Raw genomic sequence first — 15,991 nt, forward strand, 5'->3', positions numbered from 1 at the left:
CATTGCTAAAGCATGTAACCCCTACCAGGCAGCACCAAACCAAAACCAACACAGTTTCCCCCTTCCTGCAGTGAAGACAAGGATTTCGTTGCTGCTCTGTAAGGGATGGGGCCAGTACCATGAATTAGAGAGACAAAGAGCACAAAGCACACACAGCCATGTGCTTGGGCACAAAGGCACAGGAGGGAAAGTACAAAAATTCATGCAAAATGAGAATTCATGCAAGAAGATCCCATCCCGCTTTTAAAAATAATTTTCTACATCTTCTGAGTATTTCCATAGCATCCATCCTATCCCCACTCAGATGGACCAGCATATGATGGACTTCATTTAGAACAATCAGATGCAATTTTATCATTTTGTTTGAGCAACTTGCCATTCAAACAGCTAGAAGTGTGCTCTTGCTGCAGCCCAACTCCCGTTTTGGCTCCTCCAGCATCTCCTGAGTCATGGGCAGGTGCCATTTTTCTGGAAAAAGGAAGAAATTTCAACATTAGAGTAACAACCAAAATCTGAATATCTCACAGAAAAAACAGCAACAAAGAGAAGACTCCTGGAAAAGGCATCCCCATGCATGAGCATGAAAAATCAGCCCAGAGGCATCACAAATATCACTGAATTACAATCCTAGGAGCCCCTGGATTCGCAATAAGCAAAAGTAGCCTGGCCATGTCCCCCAGATCCTGAGCCCATTTCAATACTGGCAAATGCAGCAGCCATAAGGGCTTGGCAAGAAGAGGCTGTGGGGTCAAGGACGAGTGTTCCCCACTGTTCACACACAAATCTTTCCCATTTCCAGTTGGTCCAAAGCAGGAGTCCATTTGCTGTTTCAGAGTAAACAGCTCCAGCTTCCCTGGCTGTTTTTTGTTTGGTTTTGTGTGTGTTTTTTTTCCAACAACAACAACAAAAAAAGTGTTCGTTGCAGAATGGGGCTAGAGATGAAAAATCTTGAATTTTCTGCAAGACAAAAATAAAAAACCTCTTTTCCTCCCAAACTGCCAAGAAAAGCATGGTACCTCCAGATGCTATTTCACAGCACCCAAGCCTGAGACAAGTCTGGCTGAAGTGAGATACTGCTTATTACAGGGGGAAATAAATAGATGACTGGAAGAAGTCCATAGCCCCCAGACAGATTAGATCACCGTATCCGAGGAAAGTAACCACCAGAAATGGCTGGTGATAGTTCTGCGGGCCAGAATTTAGAGTCATTTGAGCTTTTTTTTTCCTCTCCCTCTTCTCCCCCCACCACTCACCAGTAAAATGAGAAAGAATTCATAACCCGTGTCAGCCACACTCAGATAATCCAAGACTTAAAGAGTAGAACATTTCATATAACCTCTTTTCTGCCCCTCACAAATGCTTTAACAACTTTAATAAGATAATGTATAGCTATTATCATACAGCAAGCGTAAGTCAAACAACTATCAGCTATTATTTCAGCAACAGAACGAACGCTCAGCCTCCCCGTACTCTGCAGCCTGGAACAGTTTACACATTGTCAATTTGAGGCAGAACTGGCTTTTTCCACATATCAAAATGTACACTGATAAATGGGAATTGTTTAGCAGACCCCACATGGCTGGGTAATATACTGTAGCAAAAAAAAAAAAAAAAAAAAAAGAATAATGAGGGTATCAGTTGGACTTCTGAATTAATGATACCTTAAATTAGTTTAATTAATTAGTTTAGTTACCAGAGTAATTTAGTTAGCAGATTAATTAATGTTTGTTGAGCACTTGGAGATAAAAACTGCATTTAAAGACCGTTATTACAGGGCGGATCCAGAGCTCCTGATGCAGGTTTCCTTCATCCTTTATTTATCCCAGCACCGGTTCGACCCAGGGGTTCAATCCCTGAGATTTCCAGCCAGCCCCATGTGGAGGCTGGCTTGCTCATTTTCCCAAGAATTCGGTGCAACACAGACGTTGCCACAGTTAGCACTCGTCTGGTGAAACACCTCTCAAAATGTAGAGCTAGACTGTTTGTTCACACCTCCTCTCCTCCAGGCCTTGGGTACCCTCAGACACACACGTCCATGTGTGCACCAGTATACATATATATATTTACGTGTGTATATATATATATATATTTTTAGGTGCCAGCAGCTCTCACTCCTCTGCCTTCCTCTGTCCCCCACGATGTGGCACATCCTGAGCAGGCAGGCTAGGAATGTGTCTGTGCGATCACAGGAGCAAAGCACGAGGTTACAGACGGGATCCGCACCTCTTTGAAGCTGCCATTGCATCCGGGTAAGCGTCTAGCCCAACAGCAACATCAAGAGCTTTCTGTAAGTAATTCCTGAGCTGTGCAGGAACACGAGAGTCATTGAGGGCTATTTCTCGGGCTTTGAGGAGGTTCTCAGCAATGAGTCCAGCTGGCGTTTCTGAAATGGGAAAAAAAAAAGTGAGCAATGATTTCGTAACTGTTCAAATCAGCAGAAAGTTAGACATCCCCCCAGAAATGCTTTTTTTCATGTAAAGTACGGGTTTTTCAAGGAATATGAAAACAATCATGGGATTTTTTTCAAACTGAGAAAACATAAATACTTCTAATTCATTTCTCTCTTCTGCATTCTCCCTTTTGTCCCCACTGCCGATCCTTTTCTGAGAGGAAAAAAAATATTTCAAAAACACGAGTTTTTCGTTTCTGAGGCACTGAGGCAAATGTCGAACACGGAACAGCTGCACGTGAAACCGACTCCTCCAGGTTATGTTTTTCTTGGAGAACTCGTGGCTCTTCTCAGACCGCCCTTGCCGAAGCACCAGCTCCTGCCAGGCCAGGGCAGCTCCAGCTTGGCAGGGAGGAGGGAGCGCCCCCGCTGCGTGCCAAGGGGGTGCCCGAGCCTGCTGTGGAACAACCTGCGGTGCTCATGCCCAGAATAAAACTACACCTGTCCTAAGGCAGACAAACTGACAAATACACAAATAACAGTTTCTAGTGCCCGATCCATGATGGCATGAAATCAAGATACTCTACAATAAATTATTTTATGTAGGTGATGTAGGAAACACCCTGGCAGGGAAGCAACCCCTCAGCCCTCTTGCCTTCAACCTTCCACAGCAGCTCGTGGTGGGCACAGCATGCCCTGAGCCCTTGTTTCTCATGGCACAGACAGCTAACGATGCTTGAACCCAGCAGCATCTTTTCACACCCTAAAAGCTAATTATTCAGATAGAGAGAAACAATGATGCACAGCACAACAAACATCAGCATTTCAAAGGCTGGGGAAACATCTCCAAGATCAAGACCAGCCTGATGTAGGGACAAAAACAATGCTGTCTGTGGCTCTGAGTCCCCAGAAAACCCACAGCAGCATGTGGCAGCAAGGCAGTGATGGGTCCTGGTGAAGTGTAGCCATACAGAGCGAGACGTAGGTCAGAAAACCTCTCTCACTCCTCAACTGCAAGGGCACATGTTCGTTATGAAAGCTGCAGCTAGGGCAGATTGGGGACACAAGGCTAGCAGGCAGTGAGTACACCGGGGTGGAGCAGGCTGCCTCAGGCAGGATTTTACTCCCCATGATTAAAAAAAAAGCTGAAAACCAAGTGCCGAAGAGTCACAACCAAGGACATGCTTCCTCTGGAGGACTGGCCCGGGCTAGCCCAGCAGCTGTGGAGCAAAGCTCTGACCGTGCGGGGCTGCTGCTGCAGGTACCGTGTCCCTGTCCCAGGATGGGTTTTGGTGGGACAGACATGGCACAAGGCACACAGCCACCCCACAGCCTCCTGGCAGAGCCTCAGTGTGAAGCCACAGGGGACATCAGAGCATCCCCTCACGTCCGTAAACCCCACAGCCCACTGCTGTTTTAAAATGCTGCACGAAGGCAAATGCAACAGCAGATTTTAGGACCTGCTTTCAATCAGATCGTTAAAGGATCAGACTCCAAAATGGAGATAGATGCATGCCTCTGGCTTCTCTCTTTTCCATTTCTTTCCTATCTGCTCAAAATGCCACTCATCAACAGACCCCTCAGCCCAGCTATGTGTCATGCGACAGCGCCGTGCCTTTTGGTAACGTTTCCACCACCTCCCCAACCTCTGGGGCTCGCCCCGCGTGCCTGCGGGGTGCCAGATGCCAGGAGCTGCCTCTTCCATCATCCTCCCTGCCAAACACTGAGGCTTTTTGCTAATGTAGTGGGGGAAAGAAAAAAAAAAAAAAGAAACATGCTTATAATCCATGTCGGATTTTAGTAATAAACACGTTGTACTCCTGGATGAGTAACAGACAAGGATGCCCTGCCGCTCAGCGAGGGGGGAGCAGATACCTCCAGCTGTTTTGTAACCTGTTATAACACCCCTGCGAGCGCCAGGACTGCTACCAGAGAGAGGGAACACGCAGGGCGCATGCCAAAATCAACTCCACGCTGGGGTTATACAATCAAGAAGCGATGTCTGTGGTTGTTTTTTTGCCTTTTTTTTCTTTTTTTTTCTTTTTTTACAGCCCAGATGATGCTTTGGGCCAACGGCAGAGGTCAGAATTGCCTTCCTTTATGCAAGGGTCCGACAAGTCAGAGCAGCACCCAGGGCTGCCTGCCAGTTTCGGCCAGGCTGCACTCAGGGCTCTGAGCACTAAACTGAAGGAAAATTTATGCAACTACTTTTTTTTTCGCCTGTGTAACTCTGGGAAAAGCCTCTCATCTTCATGGTTTTGCACAACCCTAGGAAAGCAGCTGAACCCCCCTAAGCACTAAATTAAGCTGCCTGGTTGCCTCTCCACAGCTCTGTCTATGAGCATACATGGCTTTCCCCTTCCCATCTAATTGAGCATCATCTTTTTCACGCATATAGGAAAGAAAAAAAAAATCCTGCTACTTCACAAGTGGGATTGAACCTCCTCAGCATGGTTTTAGATGTTATTTTTAGGGGGGAGCTCAGCCAGGAAAGGGGAGGACGTGGTGCTGTTTGCAGGGGGCTGTCCAGAAGACAGAATGGATTTGGCAAAAACAAAGCAAAGATGCCACATCCACAGCTGTGGGACTGAGCCTTTGTTTCCCATTTGGGGCCATCCTCACGTCACCTTCCAGTCTCTGGATCAATTCTGGAGCCTCAGCTTTGGCTTCCAAAGCTGCTCTCTGAGGCAGAGCACCTAAGCTGCTCCACCAACCACCTCGGGAGCTGAGCACTTTGGCAGGAGATGCTTAGCACTAAATACCAGGAAATCTCATGAAACCTTTGGAATCAGAAGTCTAATCAAACTTCCCAACCAGCTCCAGCTGTCATATTTACCAAGGTCCCTCAGGCATCCATAACAGCTTAGCACGATGCTCACCACTTTGTCTCAGCGTGTGAACACACCTCAGAGGTGGTGGCTTTGGGATGGAGCAGGAGGATGAGGAGGAGGGAGAGGAAGCAGCTGGTGCAGGGAAGCTGCAGGAGCCAAGGTGCTAAACTCTGCCTGAGCTCCAGGGGACAGCAAGGAAACCCACAGCAGCGACACATTTTCTATGAGCTCCAGCACTAAAAAAGAGGTGGACAAGCTGAGCACCTGCAGCAGGGAGCCTCTGGAGTCACCAGCAGGGGACATGCAAAGAATTCCTTTATTTGCATGTACAACGCAGGGTGCTGTGTGGGCAGGGGTACACGCTGACAGTTGGCTCCAAAGCCCCAGGCACTGAGGGGAGCCTTCTGACAGCTTCGATGGGTTTCAGATCCGGCTGCGAGAGAACAAAGTCTCCGCGTTCAGAGCAGCCCAGATTCCCACGCGCAGTTGTTGATTTTAGAAAACAGCCAAAAGGGGCAGCAAGCATCTCGCTGTGTGTGCCACGCCAGGCATACGCAGCTCTCACAGCAAGCTCAGAGGCTAAGGCTGCAGAAAAAAACTCGTGTAAAACAAGCATCCCAAATTACTCACAGCCAGACAACTTCTTGGCACTGCAACATCCTCTGTTCCTCCCGTTCCTTTCTCCCAGGGGTGTTCTCCTCCCTCCTTGCTGGGTTCCTGCAGACCCACCTCGTCTGCTCAGCCCCAAGCCCCTCTTCCCCCACATCCCCCCCTGTGCTCCTTTCTGCCAAGCTCCCCAGCTGGACCCTGAGCCCTTTTGCTCTCTCGGGACACCCACACCCTTTGGCACACCCAGACCGAGTGCCACCCCGGCCACCACACGGTGTTGCCCATCAGCTGAAAGCCTCTCCCCAGTCCCTGCTGGAGTCATCAGAGGGCAGCCGTGGTCTGCAGCCCTGCACCCTGCCCCTGCCTGGAGGCAGCTTCCCCTCCCTGCACCCAGCAGCTCTTTCCTGCAGCTTGGATTTAACTTTTTCAAGCAGCAAAAGCTTAAAACCCTTTGCAGAGCATGGCTTCAAGCCGAGAGCGAGGAGGTTACCTGCAGGATAACGCATGTTGCCTCTCATCCCCACCCCAGAGGATGCTGCTGCGGGGTTGCTGGCCATAGCAAGGTGGTGCTCAGGTGTCTGGCGAGGGGTCCTGCTTCCCAGCACGATGCAGTGTGGCACACGAGGACCGGGCAGAGCCCCAGCCCTGGAAGAGGCTGCACAGGGAGGGTGGCCCCGGGCTGGGGCTGTGCCCATGCCAGCTGCTGCTGCTGGCCCCCACCCAGGGCGCGGGCAGCGGTGAGATCCAACAGTGTCTGACGTGAGAAATGGGGGGGAAAAATCAAAAACGATTTTCGGTGCCTGCACTTTATGTAAGAGCAATATTCACATCCGGACCTTGGGAAGCTGCTGGCTCTCTGAGCTAATCAGCCCTTTCGTAACCTCCTGCTTACATAGCACACAAGACACATCCCGGCTGAGCCACCAGGTGTGGAGCCCCAGGACTTTGAAGCCCAGCTTATTTAAAAGTGGTCCACGGACACGAGGTTGTCCCACACAACACTGTGGGGTCGGGAATGCTTTCCAGGAGAGCACCAAGTGAGGGCAGCACAGCCCACGGCTGTGTCCTGGAGAACCACAACCCGTGCCCAAGTCTGTCCTGCTGGCAGGCTGCTGCTCGAGGAGGTGGCAGTCTTTGGCTGGCACAAATGGAGATTGGAAAGTCAGTTTGTCATCCTCTGAAATGCATTACAAGATATTCTGCTGCCCCAAAATAGAATGGAAAGTATAAATGGAAAATAAGCAAATGTCAGCACAAAAGAGTAAAAGAAAAGCAAACAAAGTACGTCCCAACACTCAGTAGATTGCTATTAATCAAAACAAACAAGATGAGGACCGAACTCACTGCATACCTAAGATTATTCCAGTTTGTAAGTTAGTAAACAACCAGCTGTGCATGTATTAGACCTGCGGCCCCCGTGGAAAACAATGCAAATTGTGTTTGGATTGGGAGTTAAAATTTCAGATGAGTATTTGGCGAGCAGGCTAAGAGCTTTAATATGCCACCTAATCCTCCCTCCACTAGCTTTGGAGGTGACTTTGGGCAAGTTGCTCCTCTTTTGGTGACTCTGTCTCCTCCTCTGTACGATGGGGATAACAGTCTGTCCTCCAGAAAGTGCTTTGCCATCTGGAGACGGAGCAGCAAGAGCTGGATGTTAGGCATTACGGCCTTCCCAGGACAGCACTGTGTGGCTTTAGAGGAGTTTATTCCTGTAGCTTTTTTCCAAAATGAACTCTGAGATAAATCTAGGTTCCTAGATGGGTTTGGCTGCAACTAAGCCTTGAATGCTAGCACTTGTCTCTTGTGGAACAACATTTCCCAACCTCTGCTTTTATGCCTGTTTTCAGTTATCTTGATCTTTGTTCCTGAACAAGGGCAGCTTTCAGAGAAATGGCAAAGGAGAAGGCAAGGACGGGGTTGTACCTTCAGGCCCTGCTGGCGAAACCAAAGACCTTCCCCTGTGCTTGGCGCAGAGAGCTACGTCAAGGGAGTGTTTGGTGTGGTGGGCTGAGCCCATCTGTGAGATCATCAGGAAGAGAACAGATCCTGGTACCTAGTCCGCATTGCTGACTTTCAAATGGCTCCTTTGTAGGGAAACTTTGGCATTTACAGACCCATGGGAAGCTGCGCAAACTAATCAAAACTCATCTCACCCCCCAGCCAAACGGCCTTTCAGGGGACAAACTCTCGCTGATTATTTTTTAAGACGTGCAATAAAATCTGGAAGCAACAAAAAGAATCATTCCAGTTCTCGATGCAATGCCGGGAATGTGAGCCCAGAGCAGCCAGTGCTGAACATGTCCCCGCGCTCCTGCTCCCGTCACACTGCCATAAAGGCAGGTCAGAGCCCCAGCCCGATCTCTATGCAGCAAAGGAGGTTCCTGAGGAGCACTGAGAATCACAGAAATTGTTTTCATAACTTTAAATTTGCTGTAGGGCATCATGTTGGGTGTTAATTCATGCACTCCTATTGTACTTCCTAGGCATTATAAAACTGGCTGATTATACAAGCCCAGCCTGGTGCCCGCACATGTCTCCAAACGCTCCTACCACCCCTCGCCCGCGTCCCCATTAGATAACCTCAGTTTTGTAACTGGTCTCCTCGCCACCTCCCCTTCCAACACCTGGTCACCTGGAGACTTTAAAAAGCACCTCAGCAGCAGCCAGCTCCATGAGCTCTCTTCACGAGGAGATTTTCCTTTCTGGAAACATGCCAGTGTCAGAAGAGGGCTTTGCTCCAGTGCCCCCGGCCACTATGCCTGAGGAGCCCCGGCACACGGACTTCCAGCTGGTGAGAGTCAAGAGCACGTGGTGCAGGATCAAGAAAGGAGAAGCTCTTTCCAACTGTGAGGACAAGATAACTCTCTCTGAAGCCAAAATGTAAGTATAGGAGCCCCCATTGCTTGTTTGGCTCCAGCCAAAGAGCGCTGTCACCCTGGTGGGATGCGTTTCAGACAAACCCTCTGTGAGCCACTGCAGCTGAAATCCATCACTAAGCTTACACCAGTATGGAAAGGGCTTCAAAACAAGTGCCATTCTTGGCATGAATTGGTGCAGTTACTGAGGCCATTTTATTCGTCGCCCGAATTTCTGTAGATGGAAAGGTTCTTTAAAGTACTGAACAACTTACGTGGGTACTCCTGAAGGCTGCGACTGTCTTCCCACTCCGATTTGTACATGAAATCTTTGTGTGCAAAAGCTCATACGGAGGCTTGAGAGAAGGCAGCTGCAGGTAACTGGGATGGGAAAAATAAACACATCAGTGAAAGTCAGGGACAGGAGAGATACCATAATGTGTCTCTGAAACTGCAGAAGTCACCTAAGGCTGAAGTCTTCCCCCAGAGATGAACACAGCTCTTTGCTGGTGTTAAATCACTCCAGTCAGCGATCCTTTACTTACAGGATGCTCCTTTCCTAGAGCATGCAGCCCCATTTGCGTTGCAGGTCTTCCTTAATATGGCTGTATTTTGCAGGTCAGAATTTTTCTTGTATTTGCAAAGTTCAGATTTTAATTTCTTCCAGCCTACCCCTTTTCCCAGGCAGGTCAGAGAAGAAGGACGAGCAGCTGTGTGCGAGCATTTACCAGACAGAGCTGCAGGAGGTAGAACAGGGCTTCAGTAGACCCAAGGCAGTCTGCTGCATCTCAGTCTACAGCAGGATGAACGCAGGGCCAGAGCACACCCATAAAACTCCCTGGCTGAGATATTCTTCAACAAGGGGATGCTCAGCTGCAAATTCTCCACTGTTTTCATAGAGCAGAGGGGCTGAAACGGGTGCTAGTTTTGCCACTCAAAGCCAAATTTCCCCAACTAATACTCAAAATGGTCCTGTCTCTTAAGGGTCATGTGCTGGAGATGGATGCAAATATTGTGAAGTTACAGCATTGAGGTACATGTGTGCTGCATTAAAATGTACTTGATGATGTTTTTAGTAATACTCTATTTTAAAAGTCCAGAAGAAACTTTTTGGAAGGTCTAAATCTATAAATCTTCACTATTTTTCTTTAACACCTAAAGTTAGGGACAGATTTAGAGGCAATTTGGTGTCGAAGAAAGCAGAGACACACCTATTAGACCTCTAAGGGGAAGGTCAGGCATGTGGAAAGAAATTGGGCATGTAGAGAAACCTGGTTATCCAACGAGCCATCAGCTCATTCAAAAAACAAACCAAATATTCACAGAAACTTTTGATTTTTATCCAACTGCAGCTTAAGATGAGGTCTCACAAAATATACATGTACTTTGTGGTTTCATTCTTTCCTTTTTTATTCCTCCTTTTCCTTTCCATGTCCATTCCTGATTCACAACAAACTAAAACTTTTTTACTTAACTTTTTCCCATACTCCCTCTTCCCAGCAGCAGAAGTAATATCTAGGTTTCAGGGCTATGTTCTTCACTGTTACCAATAGATACTGCATGTTAATTTCATAGGATTTTTATCCATCCACCCTCCGGTATGGAAATCTTACTCAACTCTCAAGTCCCTTTCTGTCCCTACCTGAGTGTATTTCCTATTCCTATCATATTTGTTTTGAAATAAGTTGATCCACTCTTACAGACATATAGGAGATACTATTTTGTCTAGAGTTCTGCATATATATGATGGTGGGGGTAGGTGGACAGGAATAAATCAACTCTTATCACCAAATCTACAAGGGAGAGGATAATTCCTTCAGAAACTCTTTGAAAAATTTGAGAATCACCTCCCCACTACCTTCTAGGAAACCAAAATTATTGGTTTGGGGTGTTCTGATGGTTTGACAAACGGGTAAACTGGAAGGGAAATGATTTATTTCTGCAGCCCTTCTAGTTCTGTGTTATCATTGCCATGCAGAAGTTCAGCCTGTTGGCTTTTCACCAAGAAGTTGGCAGCCCTGCACCTTTGCAGCACACAGGCACAGACCCTACGCATTTAAGGAGGTGGCCGGGGCTGGGGAACAAGTCCAGATGTGCAGAGTACAAAAGAGGAGGATAATGATTACAAACCATGTTTTCTGATCCCTCCCAGAGGTGAATGCGTCTCCAAGAGTGGGATTTCCTGGACAATCGAAGCTCCCATCTATTTTTGCTACAAAGTGGTAGAAACATTCGATATTCTGGATCCCTCTAACACCACTCTCCTCTGGGGTCACATCACTGACCCCCAGCAGCTCGAGGTAGCCACTAGTGGCAAAAAGAGGCTGAGGCGCTTCATTGTCATAGACGAAGTCGTTGATGAACTTTACGGCTCCAAAGTCAGGCAGTACTTTGAAGAGAATGACGTTCAGTACAAAATCCTCGCCCTGCCGACCACCGAAGAAACGAAATCCATGGACCTGGTCTTGAACATCCTGCAAGAAGTGCAGAACTTCAGCATCGACAGGCGAACGGAGCCCATCATCGCTATCGGAGGCGGCGTCTGCCTGGACATCGTGGGACTGGCCGCGTCCCTCTACAGGAGACGCACGCCTTACATTCGCGTCCCAACCACCCTCCTCTCCTACGTTGATGCCAGCGTGGGAGCAAAGACCGGGGTGAATTTCCTCCAGTGCAAGAACAAGCTCGGGGGCTACACTCCCCCAGTAGCTAGCTTCCTGGACAGGTCCTTCATTCAGAGCATCCCTCGACGACACATCTCCAACGGCCTCGGCGAAATTTTAAAGGTAGGAGCTTTTGCAACTGCAGTTATTAAACGTTAAGTATTGGTAAGGTGTCCATCAGCACCCACAGCATTATGGACACGAGGGTGGGTCGCTAAGGCTGCATGAGGACTTTTAACTCTCACTAAGCCTACACATAAGTTTTTACAGCTGCCAAATTTGTCAGAATATCCCTTACACACACAGTGCCTACTGCTGACTCTGCAGAGTAAACACCACAACTCAAGACCAGACACAGATGCACAACCATGGAAGGAAGAGAAAGATCCATAGCACACTTACATGAGCTGCTGGCAGACAATTCCAGGCTCATTATACTGGGGATTAATAATCTGCAAGATCATTTGCACCTACCTCGGGGGGTATGTCAAGTGTGGTCAATCAATCTCCTGCGAGACAAATTCTACTTCTAAAATTACCTGGGAAGTGCATGGTAAATGGTTCTGTGCTTGAAGAGCTTTTAAAACTTTTGATAAAGTAGAGTTCAAGCTATTCAAGTGTATTAAATACAAGTTCATCAGTAGTTTTTTCAGTGCTTGCACAGTGGGAAGTCCCCAGGATATCTGAAAGTTTCTGGCAGGCACCGGGAAACCCGCTGGCCACCACTCCCCACTGCAAGAGGGTCTAATGCCAGAGTCAGGGGGTGAAAGATCACATACTTGTAATCATTAAACCCTTTCTGAACCCCCGTATTCTATGTATTGCAGAACTTTCCCAATTTCTATTCCCCAAAGAGCAATTGCAAGAATTAGATGAGAGTTGACCTGAAATGGCCTGGAGGTTGTGCAGGAGCAAGGGAACTTGCCCAGCAGTGCTCCCACACAACTCTGACATTTTACCATTTCCACACCCTTTTTGCAAACATCTCCACTTACCATAGCCCGAAACGCACATGACAGCACCATGACACATTCATAGAGACCTGCTGAATATTCACCAAACCAGCATATCCTCCCTGTTCCCACAGTCCCATATGCATGCTGGCAAGAACTGTGGCTACAGAAATACTAGTTCAGGTTGTACAGGTAGAACTTGCCCTTGTACCAAGCATGCAGGTACTCCTGCTAGCACACAACACAGCACTATGGTCCACTCTATCAAAATGTTCAATTTTCAGCAGCAAATACAGGAATCACATAGCTATCTTTAATTACCTCTTCTGTTTTTTCATTCTAGATGGCACTCATGAAACACAAAGGGCTCTTTGACCTACTCAAGAGCCATGGGAAATACCTTCTGGACACCAAGTTCCAGTCTTGCAGTGGCTCTGCTGGCCATGGCGATGCTGCACTGCAGACCACCAGGATTGCCATCGAAACCATGCTGGAAGAGCTGGCTCCCAACCTCTGGGAGGACGACCTGGACAGACTAGTGGATTTTGGTCACCTTATAAGCCCAGAACTAGAAATGGTGAGTGACAGACTTTATACTGCAATACCCTTTTTCAATAAATAAAGAAAGAAAGAAATAAAAGAGGTGCTCATATAGCAACGTGCAAACTTCGTGCACCCAATGCACCCAACCTGGTCCTGGTGGCTAAGACGCATTTCCCCCCATCCGTGTTTCCTATTCAGGAAATTGTTGCAGCTTCTTGCTAGGCAATTACCAAAGCACAAAGGTGACCAGGTTTCAGTGCAGCCACTGGAAATCACCAGCTCAGACTGTAACAGTGAAAAGGCAAGGATAGCACAGCCTGTATCACTGGGGGAAAATTGCCACTGAGGACTGAGGGAGGAGGACCAGATCTTATACAAAAGTCAGAGCTCTCCTCTCCACCCTATTGTGCTCTTCATCAGTGATTTGAATGGGAGGAGAATTAGATCCTAGATCCCTACGGGAGATTTTGCATGCCATTAATCATTTGTAAAAGAGACCATCCTCTGCAACCCATAAATCACAAAATGCTAAGATATGTGTACTGCTACCACTGAGCTGAATGTTAATTGTCACAAGTACTTCTAGAAAAATAACGACTAGTTTCCTATTTGGCAACCCAAACCTTTTCCCCACCTACCCTTGCTCTGTTTCAGAGGGTTTTGCCATCATTGATGCACGGCGAAGCCGTGAACATAGACATGGCCTTCATGACGTACGTGGCCCACACGCGGGGGCTCCTCAGCGCCGGCGAGAAGGAGCAGATCATCCAGTGCATGCGGGGCCTGGAGCTGCCTGTCTGGCATGGTGGCTGCAGCTGGGCCCTCATCAAGACGGCCCTGAGGGAGCGCCTGAAGCACAGCGGGGGGCAGCCCCGCATGCCGCTGCCCACCGGCCTCGGCGTGGCAGGTACGGCAGTGAGGAGCACCGGGGACACCCCAGGGTGGGGACACATGGGGCAGCAGGCATCCTGGCACAGTGACATGCTGGAGAGTGTGTCCTGAAGCTCTGGTGCTCATTACATCTCTCTTAATTTCTCAGCAAAGCTGCAGGGATGCAGCTCGGTTAAGGACCGAGACCCCATGCATTGCATGACTGCCCGGTGCACATAGCAGATGTGTTCACAAACGAACAGTCTAAATGCAGTGCTGGGGCAGACAAAGCAACAGTAAAAATAAGGAAAAAAAAAATAATTCCTTCGTTATATTTGGAAATAGTTCTTAAATAGTCCTTGGCAAAAGGGATTTAATGTGCCTAGAATGCCTAGAACTGATACTGGAAAACTAAATAACAACTGTCCACTGTCTTGGGTGAAATATTCTTACCTATAAGACAGTAAAAACAACAAAATAATAAAACCAGTAAAGCAGAAGCAATGCATGGGACCAGGTTGCCCTCTTACATCAATATCCAGACTGTTGCCATCAAACGTCAGTCTCTACGCACTCACAAGAAGTCAGGCTCTTGCAAACTGTTTGTAGGAGCTACTCTCCCCCTAGTGAATCAGCTGTGAAAAGCTTCCCTGGATGCCCAGCTAACTACGGGTCTTATTTTACAGACATTTTCAATGACACCAGCGAGGAGACCCTAGAAAGAGCATACAAGCTGTGGGTCAGGGACTGCAAGACAGCGCTGGAGGAAGGGCCGGCTGCCCTCTGAGAGCCGTGAGACCAGGCCGAGGTCCTGCCCGTGTGTGGAGCTGCTCGACTTCCTATGTGAGCGGGCAGGACTGAATTTAAACAGGATAAACACAGCAGCACCTGCAAACCCATGAAAACTCCAGAGCTGCAGGGAGCAAGCACACTGGTGTCTGACCCCGTTTACCTCTTTTGGTTGCCCTAGCTGGAAGGGAATTTGTTACAGCAGTACTGTGCTCACACAGGGACCACTCTGCAGCAAAACCATCTGCTGTAGGTGTCAGCTCACGTCTCCTTAGGTGGGAGGTGAGCAGTGTTTGTTCACTCACCTGCTCCATCCATCTCCACGGTCCTGCACAGGGTTTTCCCATCGCTGCTTGTTGGACCCCTCAGGTCGACAGGCGTACGGCCGACAGACCCCAGGGAAGAAGCATCTTGGTATCACCTCATAAAATCTCCACGCTGTGTAAAATATTTCAGAGGGGTATCTCCCTCGTTGGTTTTGGCATTCTGAATACTTCTCGTTTGCTCAGTTCGTTCAAATTAGCAAGAAATAGAAACAGCTATCGGCCTCTGCTCTCAGCACATGGTGGCTGCAGGCCGCCTCAGGCCGCCCCAGACCAGCAGATGGCCCTGCTGTGACACAGGACAGGCTCTGCCCCTTGGCAGCCCTTACAATCGCCCTGATGTGCTGTCAGGCCTCATGGTGCTGCTGGAATCTACAGCAGTGGTTTTACTGCACATCCCCTACAAGCCGCTGGTGTGACAAAAATGGTACAATTTGCTCCAAGCGTTGCCTGTGAACCAGGGTGAGCTTCAGGCTGGAGCAGCAGAAAGCCCCTGGGCTCCCCCTCAGGGTGGGCTTCCAGCAGCCTCCCCACCTCAGGGCTTCCAGGTCAGTGAGGCATCACCTCCAGCAGCCTCCGTGACACCTCTCGAGCTCCTGGCAGGCACAGGACAAGTTAGATATCAGATGGTGACCGAAAAACGTAAAGGCAATGTCGTCCTTCTCCCTCGAGGCTGAATCAAAGGAATCACAGTCAACAAACTGCCTTTGAATTATTTACAGCGTTATTTTTTTGTTTTGTTGTATCATGCCGGTTGTGCTGACGTGCTGGGTTCTGTTTTGCTGAAGTAATAAAAGCTATTAAAACTGGGAAACTTTAATTATTCCATTGCTAACCACAGCACGTGTGTGTGTACATACATGTGTTCGAGACACTGGAGTAAGGAATAGAGACACACAACGAATCTCTTTTCCTCTTGAGCCTGGAGAACACGGGCCTAGCAGTTTGTGGAAGGCCTTCCCACCCTTCCCTAAGGCTCCCAGTGATGTTGTGTCTGTATTGCAGACGATGGTGCAACAGAAGACAAGCATTTTTTAGGAATATGGAATAGCCCCAGGTCTGCAGAGCCTAGGGACAATGCGATGTGACACCCCCGAGGGGAGGTCCCCATACCTAGGCCCCACCTAGTGCCAGTCACCCCTCAGAGCTGACCTGGGACCACAGAC

The 15,991-nt window shown here is 48.5% G+C and overlaps 1 protein-coding gene and 1 long non-coding RNA gene across 2 annotated transcripts; one reads left to right on the forward strand and one right to left on the reverse strand.

Moving 5' to 3' along the window:
- Nucleotides 1–374: 374 nt before the first annotated feature.
- LOC137862362 (uncharacterized) lies at nt 375–6,498 on the reverse strand. Its single transcript, XR_011100207.1, has 3 exons — nt 6,320–6,498; nt 2,224–2,383; nt 375–468 (listed from the first exon to the last, which is right to left on the reverse strand). It is a non-coding gene; the product is annotated as an uncharacterized lncRNA (long non-coding RNA).
- Nucleotides 6,499–8,539: 2,041 nt separating this feature from the next.
- On the forward strand, nt 8,540–14,500 carry LOC137862600 (2-epi-5-epi-valiolone synthase-like). The gene is made up of 5 exons (XM_068694835.1): nt 8,540–8,709; nt 10,837–11,470; nt 12,644–12,877; nt 13,498–13,750; nt 14,400–14,500. The coding sequence occupies exons 1-5, from the start codon at nt 8,540–8,542 to the stop codon at nt 14,498–14,500; spliced, it is 1,392 nt and encodes a 463-aa protein (XP_068550936.1).
- Nucleotides 14,501–15,991: the final 1,491 nt, after the last annotated feature.

This window comes from Anas acuta, chromosome 11, assembly GCF_963932015.1.
Source record: "Anas acuta chromosome 11, bAnaAcu1.1, whole genome shotgun sequence".
Lineage (NCBI taxonomy): Eukaryota > Metazoa > Chordata > Aves > Anseriformes > Anatidae > Anas > Anas acuta.